Raw genomic sequence first — 22094 nt, forward strand, 5'->3', positions numbered from 1 at the left:
TGATCATTTTCATGAAAACAACACAAAATATTGTTTTTTCCTACATGAAAAATTGTAACATTCCAATAATGCTTAGAAAAGCTATATATAATAAATAAAGGTCAAATAGGGTTTATTAGGAATTATATGTGGAAGTGTATTTAAGCTTTATTATCTATTACATTTTTGAAAATGCTTTGTTTCAGGCTTCAAGTTCCACTTTTAAGCTATAATTTAATCATTTAAAAAGTACCGTCTGTCTGGTTATATGTGTACAAGTTTTTGTATCACCCATGATCTCCTAGTAAGGGGAGTTAGAATAAATGTTTTAGTATCCAATTAGAAACCAAATATTACAGGCATGTTCACACTTAAAACTCCGCTTTATTTGTGGTATGTGTCGGCAAATCGTCAGAATGGTATGCCAACAAATACCACCTGTGCCAAATCCATTGAGTTCAATAAACCAAACATAGTATAACAGTGTCCAATTATAAGCACCTATATAGTGAAGTTATAGGTGTGAACATACCCTAACTGGCCATTATTTTAAAGTCAGCAACGACAACAGGAAAGAACTGCACACATTCAAGAATCAATCTGTAGAGGTCTGAAATAAACACACATACGCACGCATACAAACATATATGCCCCAAACATGCATCTTTTTTATTTATTTGGAAAAATCACTGATATTTTATGATAATGCAAAGGGAATTCTTTTACTGTTTAAATGCTACGTTAATTATAATAATTTATTCCTACACATTGTTATGTATGTTTTCAGCCTTTGAAAAAAAAATAATAATGTGGTGGAAAAAAAACTTAAAAGCTTGTTTTGCTTAAATTGATCACTGTCTTATTTAATATAAGTAAATATTTAATATAAGTAAATATTTTTTTAATATAAGTAAAAAAAATAATAATGTGGTGGAAAAAAAACTTAAAAGCTCTTTTTGCTTAAATTGATCACTGTATTATTTAATATAAGTAAATATAGCTAAAAAATAGGTTTTTATGTTAAAAAGTATAGTAATAATAATGATAACAACAAATCAAACCCTAATCTCAATTAAAAAAAAATTACAAAAAATACTTAAGAAATGATTTGTGGAATTATAAGAATTTCTCAATTAATAATGTCTTATCATTACTTGCAGAACTGTAAATAAATATATTCTGTACTGAATAGCCATTGTCTTGGAATAATAGTCGACATTATCAAATAACAACAACAGTATAATAATACAGAGCATAAACGTCATTGGATATGTTTGATGCAAAATTGTTCATATTTAATGAGCAGTTAATTCCAAAATACAGTTCATGGGAACATATGTCAAAAGTAGCATGCTTTTTTTTGTGATTTGCGCACATTTTGTTCATGCTATTAATGTAGAATGTTATAGTTGGGTTTCATGCTTTTTGGCGCAGGAAGACAAGCCAGATAATGCAAGGTTATGGCAGGCCTCCAGAAGCCTAAACGCCTGAAACGTCAAACGTGAATGTAGCAGATACGAGTTGATCATACAAGAAAAACATAGCAGTGAACTGAATGGAGTGTTAAAAGATTTATGTCAAGCAGAACAAACAATCGTCAAGATCTCACAAGATAGCGAATGGTGCAAAGTACTGAGATTTCAATCCAAGAAGTCCATTCATTCGTTCTCTCATTCATCCTTTCCCTTTTTATTTTTTATTTGAAAATATATAGGTATAGTTTTTTGGTTTAATAAAAATAGCAACCTCCAGCATGTTATCATATTGCAGCATTGCTTAGCTGGAGTCCTATTCAGACACCCAAAAAAAGAATATTGTATCTGCTTGAAGAAGTAAGGATAAGATTCTGCCTGCTATCCAAGGGGAATGTAAGCAAAATAAAGGAGAGAAAGAAAGAAGGAAGGATAAGGAGTATTGTATTCATGGTCAGGAGGGACGTCACCTGCTCCATCTCATATTGCATTCAAAATACTCCAAATACATATTTGCCAACTCTCATGACAAGTCTTATGCCCTCTTGGGTGTTCAAAAAGAAAAATGACAGAAATAAGTGATAAGACGAAAACTAAACATCCACAAACTAAACAACTCAAGTGGATTATGAGAGAAACGAGAGAAATAAAATAAAACAGATAAACTAATATTAAAAGAGTATTACAGCATTTTACATTAAAGGCACGCAACCACTGTCATGAGATTTGATCATTTTTCTACAAATATTTTGTATTAAAGGAGTTATCAAGGAATAGAAAAACACAGCTAATTTATTTCAAAAACACTCCCATGTCTGTCTCGAGGTTGTGTGTGGTTTTACAACTTTGCTCCATTCACTTCAATGGAACTGATCTCCAGAACCACACCCAACCTGGAGACAGACAGGATGTTTTTTTTTTTTAAAGAAAGTAGCTCTGTTTTTCTATTCCTGGATAACCCCTTTAAGCCTCAATACATTCAGTGTCACAAAGGGAATGTAATGCAAATATCACATACATAAATAAAAAATAATATCATTTTTTTTTGTTTTGTATTTTATTTTGTTGTGTATTTTATCTTATGTTTAGAGCAAACCTGTCCTATTTTTTATGTTGCCTAAACAACAATTCATTGGGCGGTCCCTGGTAGCTTCTTCCCACCCCACCAGCCTTGATTGATTCTGGTTTGAATTAGAAATCTAATTTATTTCCATTGTAGAAGATACAAAGGTAGACTGTAAGGAAGTCTCAATCATTTTGACCTCACCAGCTAACCAGCAAGTGAAAGGAAAGTATGACTTTTTCTCCTACTTCTTTATTGCTTTTCAATAACTCCAGCATGGTATATATTTAGTTCTACAGTAAATTAAATCAGTAAATGAAATAAGGAAGAAAAAATGTCAGTATTCAGTAACTGTGTGCATTGGAAACATTTTATAAAAGCATTTTGTGGTTCTATATTAAGAATAAATCAACATGCTTTTTGAATTTATAATGGGAAAATAGACACAAAAAAGATAATTAAAAAAAAATCAATGTTATTATAAAGATACGGCATCTGTATGTGGACAAAATGTGACAGCCAATCACTGCATAAGTTTGCCAACAAATGTGTGTGGTGATTGGCTGCCGCTCTTCGGCCGCATGCGATGCCAGATCATTTGCTTTTATCCTTACCACATTTGAAAAGGAACCAAAAAATATTAAGTCAAATAATCCAGTAACTGGATAATGTTCTGCTGGGTAATAAAATCTACTGATATATTGGGCAGTATTCACATATAAAGCAACTGTTACGCCTAGCTCTCCGGGTCCCCGCTCCTCCCCGGAGCGCTCACGGCGTCTTTCTCCCTGCAGCGCCCCGGTCAGTCCCGCTGACCGGGAGCGCTGCACTGTCTTGGCCGTTGGGGATGCGATTCGCACAGCGGGACGCGCCCGCTCGCGAATCGCATCCCAGGTCACTTACCCGTCCCGGTCCCCTGCTGTCATGTGCTGGCGCGCGCGGCTCCGCTCTCTAGGGCGCGCGCGCGCCAGCTCTCTGAGACTTAAAGGGCCAGTGCACCAATGATTGGTGCCTGGCCCAATTAGCTTAATTGGCTCCCACCTGCTCCCTGCCTTTATCTGACCTCCTCCCATGCACTCCCTTGCCGGATCTTGTTGCCTTGTGCCAGTGAAAGCGTTTAGTGTGTCCAAAGCCTGTGTACCTGAACTTCTGCTACCCATCCTGACTACGAACCTTGCCGCCTGCCCCCGACCTTCTGCTACGTCTGACCTTGCCTCTGCCTAGTCCTTCTGTCCCACGCCTTCTCAGCAGTCAGCGAGGTAGAGCCGTTGCTAGTGGATACGACCTGGTTGCTACTGCCGCAGCAAGACCATCCCGCTTTGCGGCGGGCTCTGGTGAATACCAGTTGCCTCTTAGAACTGGTCCACTAGCACGGTCCACGCCAATCCCTCGCTGACACAGAGGATCCACTACCTGGAAGCCGAATCGTGACAGTAGATCCGGCCATGGATCCCGCTGAGGTGCCGCTGCCAAGTCTCGCTGATCTTCCCACGGTGGTCGCTCAGCAATCGCAGCAGATTGCCCAACAAGGACAGCAGCTGTCGCAGTTGACCGCCATGTTACAGCAACTTCTGCCTCTGCTACAGCAGCAACCATCTCCTCCGCCAGCTCCTGCACCTCCTCCGCAGCGAGTGGCCGCTCCTAACCTCCGCTTGTCCCTGCCGGACAAATTTGATGGGGACTCTAAACTCTGCCGTGGATTTTTGTCTCAGTGTTCCCTGCATATGGAGATGTTGTCGGACTTGTTTCCTTCAGAACGGTCTAAGGTGGCGTTCGTAGTAAGCCTTCTTTCAGGAAAGGCCTTGTCTTGGGCCACACCGCTCTGGGACCGCAATGATCCTGCCACAGCCACAGTCCAGGCCTTCTTCGCTGAACTCCGGAGTGTCTTCGAGGAGCCAGCCCGAGCTTCTTCTGCCGAGACTGCCCTGTTGAACCTGGTCCAGGGTAATTCTTCAGTGGGCGAGTACGCCATCCAATTTCGTACTCTTGCCTCCGAGTTATCATGGAATAACGAGGCTCTCTGCGCGACCTTTAAAAAAGGCCTATCCAGTCGCATCAAGGATGTGCTGGCCGCACGAGAGATTCCTGCCAATCTGCAAGAACTCATCCATCTAGCTACCCGCATTGACATGCGTTTTTCTGAGCGACACCAAGAGCTCCGCCAGGAAAAAGACTTAGATCTCTGGGCACCTCTCCCACAGTATCCGTTGCAATCTACGCCTGGGCCTCCCGCCGAGGAGGCCATGCAAGTGGATAAGTCTCGCCTGACCCAGGAAGAGAGGAATCGCCGTAGGGAAGAAAATCTCTGTCTTTACTGTGCCAGTACCGAGCATTTCTTGGTGGATTGCCCTATCCGTCCTCCACGCCTGGGAAACGCACGCACGCACCCAGCTCACGTGGGTGTGGCGTCTCTTGGTTCCAAGTCTGCTCCTCCACGTCTCACGGTGCCCGTGCGGATTTCTTCTTCAGCCAACTCCTCCCTCTCAGCCGTGGCCTGCTTGGACTCCGGTGCCTCTGGAAATTTTATTTTGGAGTCGTTTGTTAATAAATTCAGCATCCCGGTGACCCGTCTCGTCAAGCCGCTCTACATTTCCGCGGTCAACGGAGCCAGATTGGACTGCACCGTGCGTTACCGCACAGAGCCCCTCCTCATGTCTATTGGACCCCACCTTGAGAGGATTGAGTTCTTCATTCTCCCCAACTGTACCTCTGAGGTCCTCCTCGGTCTGCCTTGGCTCCGGCTTCATTCCCCCACCATTGATTGGACCACCGGGGAGATCAGGAACTGGGACTCTGCCTGCCACAGGAAGTGCCTCTCCCCCCCTCCCAGTCCCGTCAGGCAAGCCTCTGTGCCTCCCCATGGCCCCCGTCCTGGTGTCACACTGCCCCGTGCCAGGCCTCGCCCTCTGCCCTCCCTCCCCATTCCCACTCCTGCTGTACTGCCTGCCGTTGAGGAAACCCTCCATTCTTTCCCGGTGTCCTCATCCCAGGGGAGGCAGTTACCGGACAAAGAGAAGGGGAGACCTAAGGGGGGGGGTACTGTTACGCCTAGCTCTCCGGGTCCCCGCTCCTCCCCGGAGCGCTCACGGCGTCTTTCTCCCTGCAGCGCCCCGGTCAGTCCCGCTGACCGGGAGCGCTGCACTGTCTTGGCCGTTGGGGATGCGATCCGCACAGCGGGACGCGCCCGCTCGCGAATCGCATCCCAGGTCACTTACCCGTCCCGGTCCCCTGCTGTCATGTGCTGGCGCGCGCGGCTCCGCTCTCTAGGGCGCGCGCGCGCCAGCTCTCTGAGACTTAAAGGGCCAGTGCACCAATGATTGGTGCCTGGCCCAATTAGCTTAATTGGCTCCCACCTGCTCCCTGCCTTTATCTGACCTCCTCCCATGCACTCCCTTGCCGGATCTTGTTGCCTTGTGCCAGTGAAAGCGTTTAGTGTGTCCAAAGCCTGTGTACCTGAACTTCTGCTACCCATCCTGACTACGAACCTTGCCGCCTGCCCCCGACCTTCTGCTACGTCTGACCTTGCCTCTGCCTAGTCCTTCTGTCCCACGCCTTCTCAGCAGTCAGCGAGGTAGAGCCGTTGCTAGTGGATACGACCTGGTTGCTACTGCCGCAGCAAGACCATCCCGCTTTGCGGCGGGCTCTGGTGAATACCAGTTGCCTCTTAGAACCGGTCCACTAGCACGGTCCACGCCAATCCCTCGCTGACACAGAGGATCCACTACCTGGAAGCCGAATCGTGACAGCAACTGTCTTTTACCATTTCAATCTGATGCCCCCAGAAAAAGGTTCACATATGTGGATCATAAACTGTGTAAAAATGTTGACAACAAGGACACCTGGACCAGCTGGTGCATGGAGAATTTAGGTATTTTGACCTTTTTTGGCTGATAAGTATGCCAAATCCACTTAAGTGAATCAAAAGTCAACATGACATGTTATCAATGTGTTTTATAGTTTGAGGGTTGAACTTGCAGAACTCTGTTTTTTTTTGCCATGGTTTTAGATTTTTTTTGTAATATATTAAGGGTGGATCTGTTGGATGACTACTATAGAGCCTTTGCTTTTAATGAATTGTCTGGCCATTTAATAGAGAAAAAAAAGGACAGTTCAGAATGATGTAAAGTAACCAACCATCACAGCTCCTATTCCAAAGTTTCCAGCATTGTATTTGTCTCTGTACCTCCTGGTCACCTCTTACATGATGGACATGTGACTGCTGCCACCAACTACTGGCAGCTTGGGACCCTGGAAGCTTGGGAATGGGAGTAGCGAAGGATCGATGAGGTAAGTATTACTTATTTTTGTCTTCTGCTTTATTCTGAGCTGTTAAAAAGAAAGTTACAGAACTGGACAATCCCTTTATCTAAGCATTTATAAAGAAATCCTATCTTGTTACCCTGGGAATTAAGGAACAGAGAAATTACTTGACTAATATGTACTAAGAGAACTTGAAGGCATAGTTGGCAGATATATCTATAAGATGAGGACTAAAAAACCTGTCATGAATTTCATGCTAACTGAACCACAATTAAATGGGTGCTTCCCTGTGGCTTCTCCCTGTCCCACCAGCCTTGGTTGATAGAGCCTTTCACTGTTTGGGTATAGGAAGAGATCTAAAAATCAAAGCTGGCAGGGCAGTCAGAAGTCACTGGGGACCAACTCAGTGACTCGTGGTTCAGGCAGCATGAAAGTGAAGACAGGTTCCCTTTCAAATTAGTGTTGTTTTCAGACTTTATGTTTTTGTTTTGACTTGAAATGCTAATAGTTTAATGTTGGTAATGCATATTGCAATGTTCAGATCTGCATTGGGATTTGTCATGAATGGAAAACCAAGGTTCAGTGCTGGATCTGATGCACGACAGACACTAGAAGCTCCCAATGGGCCGCACTATCTTTTTTGGGTTTCAATAAGGTCTCTGTTGTTCAGACAGGTAAAATACTGCATACCATGAAGAATTAATTAATATGTGAACCTCTGACAGATTTGTGAACAAGCATCATGTAATAGAGCAGGAAGAGCTAAGCTGATAGATGCACAGTCCACCCATCACATTATATACAGTATATCCCATAAGTGAGTCCACCACTCACATTATATATACAGTATCTCCCATAAGTGACTCCACCCCTCACATTATATACAGTATCTCCCATAAGTGACTCCACTCCTCACATTATATACAGTATATCCCATAAGTGAGTCCACCACTCACATTATATACAGTATATACCATAAGTGAGTCCACCACTCACATTATATATACAGTATCTCCCATAAGTGAGTTCACCCCTCACATTATGTACAGTATCTTACATAAGTGAGTCCACCCCTCACATTATATACAGTATCTTACATAAGCGAGTCCACCCCTCACATTTTTGTAAATATGTTATCCTATTTTATCATGTACTAACATGGAAGAAATGACCCTCGGCTACAATGTAAAGTAGTGAGTGTACAGCCTGTGTAACAGTGTTAATGTTGTGTCCTCTTAAAATAACTCAACACACAACAATTAATGTCTAAACCTTGGCAACAAAAGTGAGTACACCCCTAAGTGAAAATCTCTAAAATTGGGTCCAAAGTGTCAATATTTTGTGTGGCCACCATTATTTTCTAGCACTGTCATAAGTCTCTTGGGCATGAAGTTTTCCATAGCTTCACAGGTTACCACTGTAGTCCTCTTCTACTCCTCCATGACATCACAGAGCTGATGGATGTTAGAGACCTTGTGCTCCTCCATCCTCAAAGAAGCTTAAAGTAGAAAAGGCACTCCAGTAGAAACATTTTTTTTAAATCAACTGGTGCCAGAAAGTTATACAGATTTGTAAATTACTTATATTTAAAAAATCTTAATCCTTGCAGTACTTATCAGCTGCTGTATACTACAGAGGAAGTTGTGTAGTTCTTTTCTGTCTGACCACAGTGCTCTCTGCTGACACCTTTGTCCATGTCAGAAACTGTACAGAGCAGGAGCAAATCCCCATAGCAAACCTTTTCTGCTCTGGACTGTTCCTGACACGGACAGAGGTGTCACCAGAGAGCACTGTGGTCAGACAGAAAACAACAACTCAACTTCCTCTGGAGCATACAGCAGCTGATAAGTACTGAAAGGATTAAGATTTCAAAATAGAAGTAATTTAAAAATCTGTTTAACTTTCTGGCACCAGTTGATTAAAAAAAATAAAAGTACCACTTTAATAGGGTTTAAGTCTGGAAACATGCTTGGTCAGTCCATTTACTTTACCCTTAGCTTCTTTAGCAAGGCAGTGGTCATCTTGGTGGTGTATTTGGGGTTGTTATCATGTTGGAAAACTGCCCTTTGGCCCAGTCCCCAAAGGTGATCATGCTCTGCTTCAGCATGTCACAGTTCATGTTGGTCTTCACGGGTCCCTCAATGAACTGTAGCTCTCCAGTGCTAGCAGGACTCATGCAGGCCCGGACCATGACACTCCCATAAGCATGCATGACTGTAGACAAGATACACTTGTCTTTGTACTCCTCACCAGGTTGCTGCCACACACGCTTGACACAATCTGAACCAAATAAGTTTATCTTGGTCTCATTGGACCACAGGACTTGCTTCCAGTAATGTATGCCCTTAGTCTGCTTATCTTCAGCAACTGTTTGCAAGCTTTCTTGTGCATTATCTTTAGATGATCGGATGACAGCCATGCAGACCAATTTGATGCAGTGTGTGTGTATGGTCTAGGCACTGACAGACTGCTCCCCATCTACAACCTCTGCATCATTGCTGGCAGCACTTATACATTACTTTTTCCATAAAGATATACACTGTATCTAAATCAGCTTAGCTTTTTCAACTTGATGCAGATTACCTAAAATTTTCAGATGAAGGCTACATATTAACCTGTACTCCCATGGGAATATCTATCAGCAGGCACCCAGTGCAAACCCCTGGGGGGGTCCTGAGACCGGTGATTGGCGGTGATTCCGCGTCCATCATTTCTCTGGTGACTTGAAAAAAAAGGGTGAATGGGGCTGTCCGAGACAGCCCCATTCACCCTTACCCAGCAGGAGTGAGGTGGCACGAGTTGATCAGTCAGAATGTACAACCAATCACTGCCCTTCTGGGTGGTGATCGGGGACGGCGGGGGTCTTCTACCTCTCCCTGGTCCGGCGGGGGTCCCCTCAGAAGTGGCGGCGGCGGTCCCAGCAGAAGGAGCGGTGGCAGCAGTGGCTGCGGTTCCGGAGGCAGGATACAGCAGGAGGTGAGGCCTGCTCACCTCCTGCTGTTGCTAAGCAACAACTCTCATCATTTACAGCCAAAGGGCATGCTGGGAGTTGTAGTTTTGAAACAGCAGGAGTTTCATAACTGTGTTGCATAACTACAACTCCAAGCATGCACAGACTACCAAAGGGCATGCTGAGAGTTTAGTGTGCCTCCAGCTGTTGCAAAACTACAACTCTCAGCCTGCCCTTCGACTGTCAATGCATGCTGAGTGTTGCAGTTTTGCAACAGCTGGAGACACATTGGTTGTGAAACAGAGTTTGTGTCCTAACTCAGTGTTTCGCAGCCAGTGTGCCTCCAGCTGTTGCAAAACTATAACTCCCAGCATGCACTGAAAGATTGTACTTGCTGGGTGTTCTAGTTTTGCAACAGCCGGAGGCACACTGGTTGCGAAACACTGAGTTAAGTAACAAACTCTGTGTTACGCAACCAATGTGTCTCCAGCTGTTGCATAACTACAACTCCCAGCATGTATGGGTTGTCAGTGCATGCTGGGAGTTGTAGTTTTGCAACAGCTGGAGGTCCCCCCCCCCATGTGAATGTACAAGGTACATTCACATGGGAGGGAGTTTACAGCGAGTTTCCTGCGGCAAGTTTGAGATGCGGCAAATTTTCTACCGCAGCTCAAACTCCCAGCAAGAAACTCCCAGTAAACCCCTGCCTGTGTGATTGTACCCTAAAAACACTACACTACGCTATACTACACTACACAAAATAAAAAAGTATATATATATATACACCCTTACACAGTCCCCCACGAATAAAAAAAAAAACGAAACGTCTTGTACAGCACTGTTTCCAACACGGAGCCTCCAGCTGTTGAAAAACAACAACTCCCAGTATTACACTCCCAGCCACTGACTGTCAAGGCATGCTGGGAGTTTTGCAACAGCTGGAGGCACCCTGTTTGGGAAACACTGCTGTAGGGTATTTTGGTGGCTGATGCAAATCCCCAAAATAGGCCTCAAATGCGCATGGCGCTCTCTCGCTTTGGAGCCATATCGTATTTCAAGGCAACAGTTTAGTACCACATATGGGGTATTTCCGAACTCGGAAATATTTCATTTGCACAGCCCACTGTTCCAAAGATCTGTCAAACGCCAATGGGGTGTAAATGCTCCCTGCACCGCTTATTAAATTCTTTGAGGGGTGTAGTTTCCAAAATGGAGTCACGTGTGTGTGTGTGTGGGGGGGGGGGGGGGGTCCACTGTTCTAGCACCACGGGAGGCTTTGTAAACACACATGGCCCCCGACTTCCATTCCAACCAAATTCTCTCTCCAAAAGCTCAATGGCGCTCCTTCTCTTCTGAGTATTGTAGTTCACTCGCAGAGCACTTTATATCCACATATGGGGTATTTCCATACTCATTTTGGGAGGCTTTTTCGAATTTTTCATTTTCACGTACAACTTTTGCATAAATTTGTCAAACACCTGTGGGGTGTTAAGGCTCACTGTACCCCTTGTTACATTCCTTGAGGGGTGTAGTTACGTTCCTTGAGGGGTGTAGTTTCCAAAATAGTATGCCATGTGTTTTTTTGCTGTTCTGGCACCATAGGGGCTTCCTAAATGTGACATGCCCACCAAAAACCATTTCAGCTAAATTTGCTTTCTTAAAGCCAAATGTATCTCCTTCTCTTCTGAGCATTGTAGTGCGCCCGTAGTGCACTTGACGTCCACACATGGGGTATTTCCATACTCAGAAGAGATGGGGTTACACATTTTGGGGGGCATTTTCTCTTATTACCCCTTGTAAAAATGTTAAATTTGGGAGAAAACCAGCACTTTAGTGAAAAAAAAATATTTATTTACACATCCGACTTTAACAAAAAGTCTTCAAACACCTGTGGGGTGTTAAGGCTCACTGTCCCTTTTGTTATGTTCCTTGAGGGGTGTAGTTTCCAAAATAGTATGCCATGTTTTTTTTTTTATTTATTGGCACTATAGGGGCTTCCTAAATGTGGCATGCCCCCCAAAAACCATTTCAGAAAAACTCACTCTCCAAAATCCCATTGTCGCTCCTTCCTTCTGAGCCCTCTACTGCGCCCGCCGAACACTTTACATACACATATGAGGTATTTCCTTACTTGTGAGAAATTGGGTTACAAATTTTTGAGGGGCTTTTTCTCCTTTTACCCCTTGAAAATTTTAAAAAAAAACTGTGTCTATAATAACTCCTTCACTTCTCCTTCACTTTGCTGCTATTCCTGTGAAACACCTAAAGGGTTAACACACTTTCTGAATGTCATTTTGAATACATTGAGGGTGCAGTTTTGATAATGGGGTCATTTATGGGGTATTTCTAATATGAAGGCCCTTCAAATCCACTTCAAAACGGAACTGGTCCCTGAAAAATTCCAATTTTGAAAAGTTGGTGAAAAATTGAAAAATTGCTGCTGAACTTTGAAGCCCACTGATGTCTTCCAAAATCAACAGATAATTTATTTGCTATGTCTATTTTCTTTATAAGCAGAGAGTTTCAACGTAAAAAAAAATACTAATTTTCACATTTTTCACCAAGAAATGATCGTATCAAAAATTTACCACTGACAAAGTAGAATATGTCACAAAAAAACTATCTCGGAATCAGAAAGAAAAGTAAAAGCATCCCAGAGTTATTGATGCTTAAAGTTACAGTGGTCAGATGTGCAAAAAATGCCCAGGTCCTTAAGGTGAAAATCGACTGGGTCCTTAAGGGGTTAAGGCTCTGTTCACACTGTCATTGAAATCTCTCAATGTTATTATCCCTGTCAGCTTCTACAGGAATGGTATTGTTGTATGAACTATTTTTCCCACTAATGCATACCACAACCTGGCAGAGCACATTATAGGTCAGTTGAGTCCATTGGGCTATGTAGTATCCATCATGCGACAGATCCAGCACTATATCATAGTTTCTATTATAAATGAAAATCACACATGCAATTGTGAACAAAGACCTTTTAGCATGAATATTATATTATACCGGTACTATCTACATTTTCTAGTGTGGTTAGTGTGCCTTTAATGCCATTTTCCTGACACTCACTATTGCACGTAACAGGCATATATGTGAACTCATTCATGCAGCTCATTGAAACCACTAATGACATTTACAGACAAATTATATATTAAAAAAATAAAAAGTGAATGTGGCAGAAAATTAAAAGTTGCATTTTCCTGTTGCAGTGCAGAATGATCTGAACACAAGCATTTTGCAATCCATGGGATGTGCTTGTGAATAATTGAAAGTAAAATGAAAATAGAAAATATATATATATATATATATATAAATATAAATGTTGCTGGCCTTAGAAAGCAAATACACACAAAAACACACAAAAAACAACACAATGAATAATCTAGATCAAGAGCATCGTGTGATGCTGGAGTACAAGCCAAGGAGAGAAGGCAATTATGCAAACATCACATGCATCCTAATTTCAGTATGGAAACTTACAATTCAAACCTAGATTTAGGAAAACATGAATATTTTGACTACAAATCTAAACATGAGAAAGGTTTAGAGAGAAAAAAAAGCACACTGCGTATGTCAGATAATCTGGTCAGATTATCTGAGCTGTGCCATCTATAGGGAAGCACTTACCCTTCAGTCCAGCTAGAAGTTTGCAGGGTAAGAAGAAACAAACCAGAACAACATAAAGACTCAGGAAAGCAGACAGGGGCCCCAGTTTAGCAAGTTAAGTACTAGGGTTCAGGCAATGAATGAAAAAGAAAACCTTCAGAAAACTTTTTGAATTGCTAGTCAACTTTGTGATTTAAAAAAAATATATTTTTTTTCCTTACATCATGATAACATATCTATAGTAAAATATTTATTTTGCAATAGCAGAAGTGCCTGATCATTCCATATAGTTAAAAAAAAGGCATTCAAATATAAGAGGACCAAACATGAATCAAGTTAAAGAGCATTTTAGTTTAACTAAAAAAATATATAAATATATTTGATTTTTCAATGATATTTCTGGGCATGTGTTTGATTGAATGTTCTACTGCGACAGACAGGACAGACAGTAGGTGCTTGCAGACAGGTGGTCACTTTTATGAAGCTTACAGTAGGCAATAGGCTTGCATGTTTTTTTCAATGACATCCCGTAGTGTGTCATGGATATCATTTTTAGTGATTGTTTTTTGAATATACAGATAGATAAGAGACACAAGACATAAAATAAAAAGAAGTAGGGGATAGGCATTAGACCGATTCTGAATTAGCCAAATAAAAGTGATTTGTGGAATCACACAAATGAATGAATAGCAGGGTCTAGTTTTTAGATTTCAAATGCAAAAATGAAGTCCACCCTAAGTTTCAGAGCTGCCATGATATCCACTTTGACTAAGTTTTCAGTAATGTCTAGTTGACCTGAAGACGTATACATATTTTTTAGAGCTGGGTAGCTATTACAATCTATTGACCCCCCTTGCTCCCCATAGACAGCTCTGAAAGAGAGAGCGAACTATGTCTTTTTCTGCAATATAACACATGTTGAAATGCTCGGGGGCTGGGATCTAGGAGAGAAGCTTGTCTATGGTTCTAGGTTCCTCTAAACACAAAAAATATATATACAAGGTATACTAGACAGAGATAAGGACAAATAAATTCTAGTTTTAGAAACAAATAAAGGAACATTGATATCACCTTACCTGTCTGAAAGAAAACAAAATTTAAGTATCTTAAAATGCAATACTGGATCCAGTGTTAACTTAAAAGTGATATTGTACTCAGTCTATGTACCACAGGGGCAGGTTGAAAACAGCCTATACAGAACGGAACACATATCAAAGTGGCCTCATCCTACATGGAAGGGAGAAAGCACTGCAAGAGACTGGAAATGTGTTGTCATGTTTGTAAGAGCTGCTCCTGAAAATTAAATGGTAGTAGTTTCTAGTCACTTGGAGGTTGTTGGTGTAAAGTAGCACCATGAGATAACTTGATATTTTATTATGGGGCCTATACTACTTTACTTTTTTATTATACACAGAAAAATGTTAAAGGGGTTTTCCAGGATTTTAATACAGATGGCCATTTCATTCAACTGATTGTTGGGGGTACCGTGAGTTGGAACTCCACCAATCTAATGTGTATCCTAAGGATAGGTCATCAATATGACATCCAAAAGATAGGGGATAAGATGTCTGATCACAAAGGTCCTGCCGCTGGGGACCGCCGCAATATCTCTTGCTGCACCCCTGTACATCAGCAGCCTGGAACTATGTTTGCTCCATGGCTGATGACGGCCGATACAGGGGACGGGGTATTGTGATGTCACCGCCCCCTCATGACATCACACCCCGCTCCTTCAATCCAAGCCCCCTCCCATAGACTTGCTTTGAGGGGCGGGACATGATGTCACAAGGGGGCGGGGACATCACAATACCCCCTCCCCTGTATCGCCCGTCATCAGCTACGGAGCAAACATAGCTCAAGGCTGCTGGCGTACGGGGGTGCAGCGGCGGGACACCCACGGTCAGACATCTTATCCCCTTTCCTTTGGATAGGGGATAAGAGGTCTAGGGGTGGAGTACCCCTTTAAAGTCCCGGAAAATACTTTTTAGGGTACAATCGTGTATAATGTACAAGATCTCCTGTATATTTGAAGCTGCAGATTTGATGTTGTGTTCAATCATTTACTGTAGTTACATTGGAATCTGCAACATCAAATTTGCAGAAAATCCTGAATGTGTGAATGTACTTCATGTAACAAGCTACTCTTCCATCAAATAATCCAGATGGCAAATTGTTTCTTAGAGTGATAAAGGTTTAGAGTTCTAAACCTTTTGGAAACTAAAAGGGGTGTCTTGTCCATGCAACCCCAACCTATATACCTCAGGAGGGCTGATTGATGTAGTAGAGCCATCACACATGCTCTGAATACTCTACTGTTGACTAAAACAGATCTCCTTTTGGATAAGTGGGATCACCAATTTCACTGAATGCTGTGCAATTTCTTGAAGTAAATTAAAGATTGGAAATTGTTTTAACCACCTAGAGATTTCTTAGACCTCCTCAAAGCCTATTTTACTGGACACTAGCATTGTTGGCTATAAAACATACATCAACTTTTTTTGTACGTTTGGAATTTGATTGTGTCTTAATTTATATAGTTCCTTTTGAAAATTTACATTCTCCTTGGAAATTAAGTAACGCAATAGTTTCTCCGACAAAAGTGGATTTTCCTTTAAATAAATTATCTGCAGTGCAAATAGGAGATACATAGAGAAAATGCTAGCAGTTGTGTTAGTAAATAACTACGCTTATGACTAAATACAGTACATAATAAATGGTCTGCACTTTCCAGCATCAGTGGAGAAGAAGATTTGGTGGCATCAGCCAGAATAAAAGCACTGTCACCTAGCGGAGCCTAATTGGAGGTAGGGTCATAAGAGCAGGCAGTGTTTAGAGAACAGGGCGTGAGAAGGAGAGGGCTGCAAGTCGGTGTGTGGGCCTGGACATTACTAAACAAATTTAACTCCTTGCCAGCTAAATTCTAGTCAGTCAATATTAAAAAAATATTATACAGCAGAACATGGGTTAATAAAGGGGGAATTAACAAATTAGATTAGATAAGAGTAAAACAAAACAGCAGGATATTTCTATATTTGTGGCACTTCTTCAGAACACCAGGGGGTCTTTTAAATAAACAACCACCCATCAACTAATCAGATCATAGACTAAATAGACTAAAACTACTGTCAGAGGGTTGATCGTTCTGTTGGTCTATTAAAATCTCATGTTTATAGCCAGCTTTACTTTTTATCTATTTATAAAAAGCAACTGGAATTACTAAACTGCAGTAGTTTCCAGGGGGCTTAGTAACACCATTTGATATTTTTAAGGTACTCAAGGGCTCAGCTGTCTAACACCCAGTACAGACCGCAGAATTTTTTTCCTACAGTTTTGGCCTCTTAATGGGCACATTTTAAACAACTGGGTCCCAGCAATGAGAAAAGTCACGTGGCAGAGCTGCTGAATCTAGCTGAATCCATCACAGCTCTGTTTGGGGCACAGTAAAAAGGGCATCCATGCCTATGCATTTACTTATCTGTTTATTTACCTATTTATTTATTCCTTTAAATGTTTATTTATTGTGACACTTAACATACTTGAGGACACACTGACTGCACTATAAAATAACAATAAGAAAAATGTAAAATGAATAAATAAATAACCATTGGCCTATCAAATCTAAAGGGTGGACCACATGCAATATGCAAATACTCTAAACAGGACCCTTACATTTCCAGAACACACAACTTGCAAAGTTGGGGGTCTTACCTAGTGTTTACAAAGCTGAGGCCCCCATAGGAGATCAGTACTATTAGGCAAGATAGTTGGGTGGGGCCTGTTACAAATTTATCATTGGTATCCAGGACCTTCCAGTTACACCTCTGTCCTCAGTAAATCTTTGATTCATGAAGGAGTTGTGTAATACTGTATAATACAAGTAGTTACTTTTATTAGAAGCTTTTACATTTGGAGCAGTTACTATTCACACTTAATGTGCCTGTGATCTTTATACATCTGACCTTCCTGGCAGCATGGGGCTCTCTCAGATTAGAATGGGCACCTTTTAATTAAGCAACATTTGTTAGTGTTTCTGCTTATTTAGTGGTAAATATACACCTTTCATTCTTCTAACAGACACTTATCTATTAGCATTACCTGGAGGACTTAGGTGTCTGGTAAACTACATTGTCAGGGGTGCCAGTGTGAATCGATGTACTTAGCACGTTACTAAATTTGGGAACGACTGACTCTACAACTTGATAACAATGTGCTGTGCAAAGGGAAAGACTAAGCACCTGGGTCTCACACCTTCCAGCCTCATTGTTACAGAAGAGATATTCTAGCAGGCTGAGGTGTCGTCCATGGATGTGGATACTGTAAATGAGGTATATGAGCTCTTAGCAACATTCAAAGGAAATTTTAATGAACAGCATTAGTGATCTTAGGGAGAAAGAGGTTAATCCAGTATTGCACTTTCAGATGAACAACACATTACACCATCAGTTTATATGAAATTCAGAGCTATCTTGCTTGAAATGCAACTGCAATAGATAAGAAATGTAAAATAATTGATAGATATTGTATACAGTATATGACATACATATATGATTCTAAGGAAAGCCTATTGATTTGGCTTAATAGGCTCATCCTGAGATCAGCCATGCATTGCTAGTAGGTCCTATCAACCAGGAAAGTATCTGAGGGGGGTGAAGACATAGAAGTCATGCTTGCATCCTGGTGTCTGAAGGAGCTACATGCCTGTATGCGGAATAGGTCAATACTAGAATTATAAATGGCTGATGTTAGGTAGTGGTCCAGATAAGAAAGGCAGTGGTCGGATAATAAGAATGTGCTAACAATCCATGACCAGGGATAGGGTAGCAAACAGAGTATTTCTCCTGGATGAAGGGAAACCAACCTACTCTGCTGTCTTCTCACTAGTTTCATCTTTTTACTCCAAGCTTATCTATTCCTCTTCCCCTATTTACTGTTATTTTAAGTGGATGTGAACTAGAACACATTTGTACATCACAGGTTTTCAATTTCTTGCTATAGCTTTTGAAACTTGCTCATCTCTATGTTCATAGCTATATGACTCCTACACAGGTAATGTGGCTACTATGAGGCCCTTGAAAAAAGGAGGCCAAGTACTGGTTGGTCCCATACCCAAGGCTACAAGTCCTGGTTGGTCCCATACCCAAGGTAATGCGGAGGGCGGCTTCAACAGGAGTGCCGGCTTTCCGATGGCGCAGGGTACAAGAAAACATATGGTAAGTAAAAGCAAATGTGGTTTATTCTCCCAACATGCAATACGTTTCACTGCCACAGCAGCTTCATCAGGCATAACAAGAGACATATGGGAGGTCACCTCCCATATGTCTCTTGTTATGCCTGATGAAGCTGCTGTGGCAGTGAAGCGTGTTGCATGTTGGGAGAATAAACCACATTTGCTTTTACTTACCATTAGTTTTCCTGTCCCCTGAGCCATTTGAAAGCCGGCACTCCTGTTGAAGCCGCCCTCCGCATTACCTTTCTTTCAGCCGGCTGGCTGCGGACACCATTACTACATGTGCTCACCATTTTTGTGTATGTGGCTACACAACACCATCAGTTGAGCCTCTTTCCTAGCGTGCATCATTACCATACAGGTCTCTCTTTTATTACACCATGGAGCGCTGTACTCGTTCTCTTTTCTAGCCATACCCAAGGTGGCAAGAACCTGTTCAGAACCCACTGCATTGTTAGCAAACAAGGTGGAAAGGAACTAGCGGAAGGGTCAATGAAAAATAGACAGGGGAAACAAATACTATGCCCTAATGGGAAGCTGATTTTGTTATTTTCTATAGAAACACCCATATTCTTTGTTAAGTGTTTTCTAAGCCAGTAGAAGAGCCATAAACAAAATAATATACTACTACTCCCACTGACTACAAAAAAGCAAAGAACCTTGAATTCTGCTACATTTCAGAGAATTATTTGAACTATTTTAGTTTTGGGTTAACTAGGGTTATATGAAATAGAGCAATGCATCACTGATCTCTTGAGAAATTCTGTTATCTTGGATTCTAGGAGAAATCAGACATGAGATATTAATGCATATATAGCTGTATTGGTTAATGAACACCACGCCTGTACATATACTTACAGAACTGTGATATTGGCGCATCAAGTTGCGGTACGTTTCCTCCCTTAGCATTAAGTTTCTGAACCTGAGTTGGTGGCACAGGTTTGTGTGATTGGCCAGTTGCTCTGTACATTGCTTGGACCCACAAAATTCTGTCTTGTTCATCGTCGCTTGCAAAGATCACGGTATCACCTTCTTTGACTGCATTGAAGAATGATCGTCCGCCCTCTAGGCCTATTAAAACATTACATATCGTCTAGGTACAACATGTTGAGGACCCAAAGGGAACAAGATTCACGCACAATGTTACTGCTAAGCCAGTTAATACTTGGCCCCATAGAGCAAGGATTACATCTAATGGAACAGAACTCTATAATGGATCCTCTGGTGTTCAAACAGCATCATGGTCATTATATAGGGTTCAAGAAGCACACATATATCATCCAGTTTGATGAATCAGGAAGACATTTACATACTTACCTGGCTGTGGATCTGTGTAGTCTACTGTGTATCCATCCAGTTGAAGGAGCTCCTGTGGTTCTGCTTTTTTCTCTCGGTAACTGCACATGGCAAATGTGTATTGGCTGACCTGGAAGCCAAACATCATAGCTTTACATTAGTAACAATATGTAAGTATTAGAATATGCTTCACCCTTGCAGGGTTAGAACTGACTTGGAGAGTGTACAGAACCCTAGAGGATTACTAGAAGGGGTTCTCATTTGGAGCGCCCTTGAAATAGTACAAAGCAACTTCAAAGACCATGTCCATGACTGGACAACCTGTACTGCAAATGCATTAAACAGACATCCCATTCATTTAGATGTTTACCATGCAATGCTTTAATTTCCCTGCGGTGGCACTATCCACAGAATAAGGGTCTGACTGTTGGGTGTCTGGCATTTGGGACCCCTGCAATCTTGAGAACAGGACTCCCAAAGCTCCCATCTAAGTAGACTGACAGTGCACCTACTTGATTGCTGCTCCATTTAATAACTATGGGAGTACAGTGTTCAGCTATCACGAGCACTTTTTCCAACAATGTATTGAGTGACGGTTGAGTAGGTGCACTGAGGCTCCATTCGAACAGGAGCTTGGGGAGTCCCATTCTTGAAAATGTAGGAAGTCCTAGTGGTCAGACCCCCTGCAATTATACACTTATCTATTATCCTGTGTATAGGGAATAAGTGTCCAGGGTGACAAGACACCTTTAAGGGTAGTAGAGAGATCTAAGAAGAACTAATTATAGTATAGACTTGACAAGTGATAGATAATTTAGAAAAAAAAGCAGATCAATGTCTCGAATGAGACCTAAAAGAGTTAACAATGCAGCCAATATTAAGCTGGTATCATTTGGATTCTAGCTGCAATGCTCACTTATATGTGAGTACATGCTTTGGGATATATACAGGGTGGGCCATTTATATGAATACACCTTAATAAAAATGGGAATGGTTGGTGATATTAACTTCTTGTTTGTGGCACATTAGTATATGTGAGAGGGGAAACTTTTCAAGATGGGTGGTGACCATGGCGGCCATTTTGAAGTTGGCCATTTTGAATCCAACTTTTGTTTTTTCAATAGGAAGAGGGTCATGTGACACAACAAACTTATTGGGAATTTCACAAGAAAAACAATGATGTGCTTGGTTTTAACGTAACTTAATTCTTTCATGAGTTATTCTCAAGTTTCTGACCACTTATAAAATGTGTTCAATGTGCTGCCCATTGTGTTGGATTGTCAATGCAACCCTCTTCTCCCCCTCTTCACACACTGATAGCAACACAGCAGGAGAAATGCTAGCACAGGCTTCCAGTATCCGTAGTTTCAGGTGCTGCAGACAAGATTTTGTTCAGTGATGAGGCAAACTTTTATGTGAATGGTGAAGTTAACAAATAAAACCACCGCTATTGGTCTGACGCTAACTCACATTGGATAGATCCCTCCAAGACTGTTGGAACACAAAAATGTATGGTATGGTGTGATATATGGGGTACAAAGATAGTGGAGCCATTCTTCATCAATGGAAACCTCAAGGCCACTGGATATGTGAAATTGCTACATGATGATGTGTTTCCCTCTTTATGCACTGAAGCTGGCTTGTTCCCTGAGTTTTTCCAGCAAGATGGTGCACCACCACATTATGGGTGTCAGGTCCGAGCATTCCTAGATGAACAGTTTCCTGGAAAGTGGATTGGTCATCTTGGGCCAGTTGAATGGCCCCCAAGGTCTCCCGATCTGACCCCCTTAGACTTTTATCTTTGGGGTCTTCTGAAGTCAATTGTCTATGCTGTGAAGATACGAGATGTGCAGCACCTGAAACTACGGATACTGGAAGCCTGTGCTGGCATTTCTCCTGTGGTGTTGCTATCAGTGTGTGAACAGTGGGAGAAGAGGGTTGCATTGACAATCCAACACAATGGGCAGCACATTGAACACATTTTATAAGTGGTCAGAAACTTGTAAATAACTCATGAAAGAATAAAGTTACATTAAAACCAAGCACATCATTGTTTTTCTTGTGAAATTCCCAATGTGTCACATGACCCTCTTCCTATTGAAAAAACTAAAGTTGGGTTCAAAATGGCCAACTTCAAAATGGCCGCCATGGTCACCACCCATCTTGAAGAGTTTCCCCCCCTCACATATACTAATGTGCCACAAACAGAAAGTTAATATCACCAACCATTCCCATTTT

The 22094-nt window shown here is 41.8% G+C and overlaps 1 protein-coding gene across 11 annotated transcripts in view; it reads right to left on the reverse strand.

Moving 5' to 3' along the window:
- CADPS (calcium dependent secretion activator) overlaps positions 1-22094 on the reverse strand; it is a 560269-nt gene that overhangs the window by 215456 nt on the left and 322719 nt on the right. For all 11 annotated transcript variants that reach the window (XM_056524520.1, XM_056524514.1, XM_056524517.1 and 8 more), the window contains exons 10-11: positions 19878-19986; positions 19419-19631 (exon numbers count right to left, since the gene is read on the reverse strand). In XM_056524520.1, coding sequence (XP_056380495.1) covers positions 19419-19631; positions 19878-19986 — 322 coding nt within the window. The remainder of the gene's footprint in view (positions 1-19418; positions 19632-19877; positions 19987-22094) is intronic.

Source organism: Hyla sarda, chromosome 6 (genome assembly GCF_029499605.1).
Source record: "Hyla sarda isolate aHylSar1 chromosome 6, aHylSar1.hap1, whole genome shotgun sequence".
NCBI classification, from domain to species: Eukaryota; Metazoa; Chordata; class Amphibia; order Anura; family Hylidae; genus Hyla; species Hyla sarda.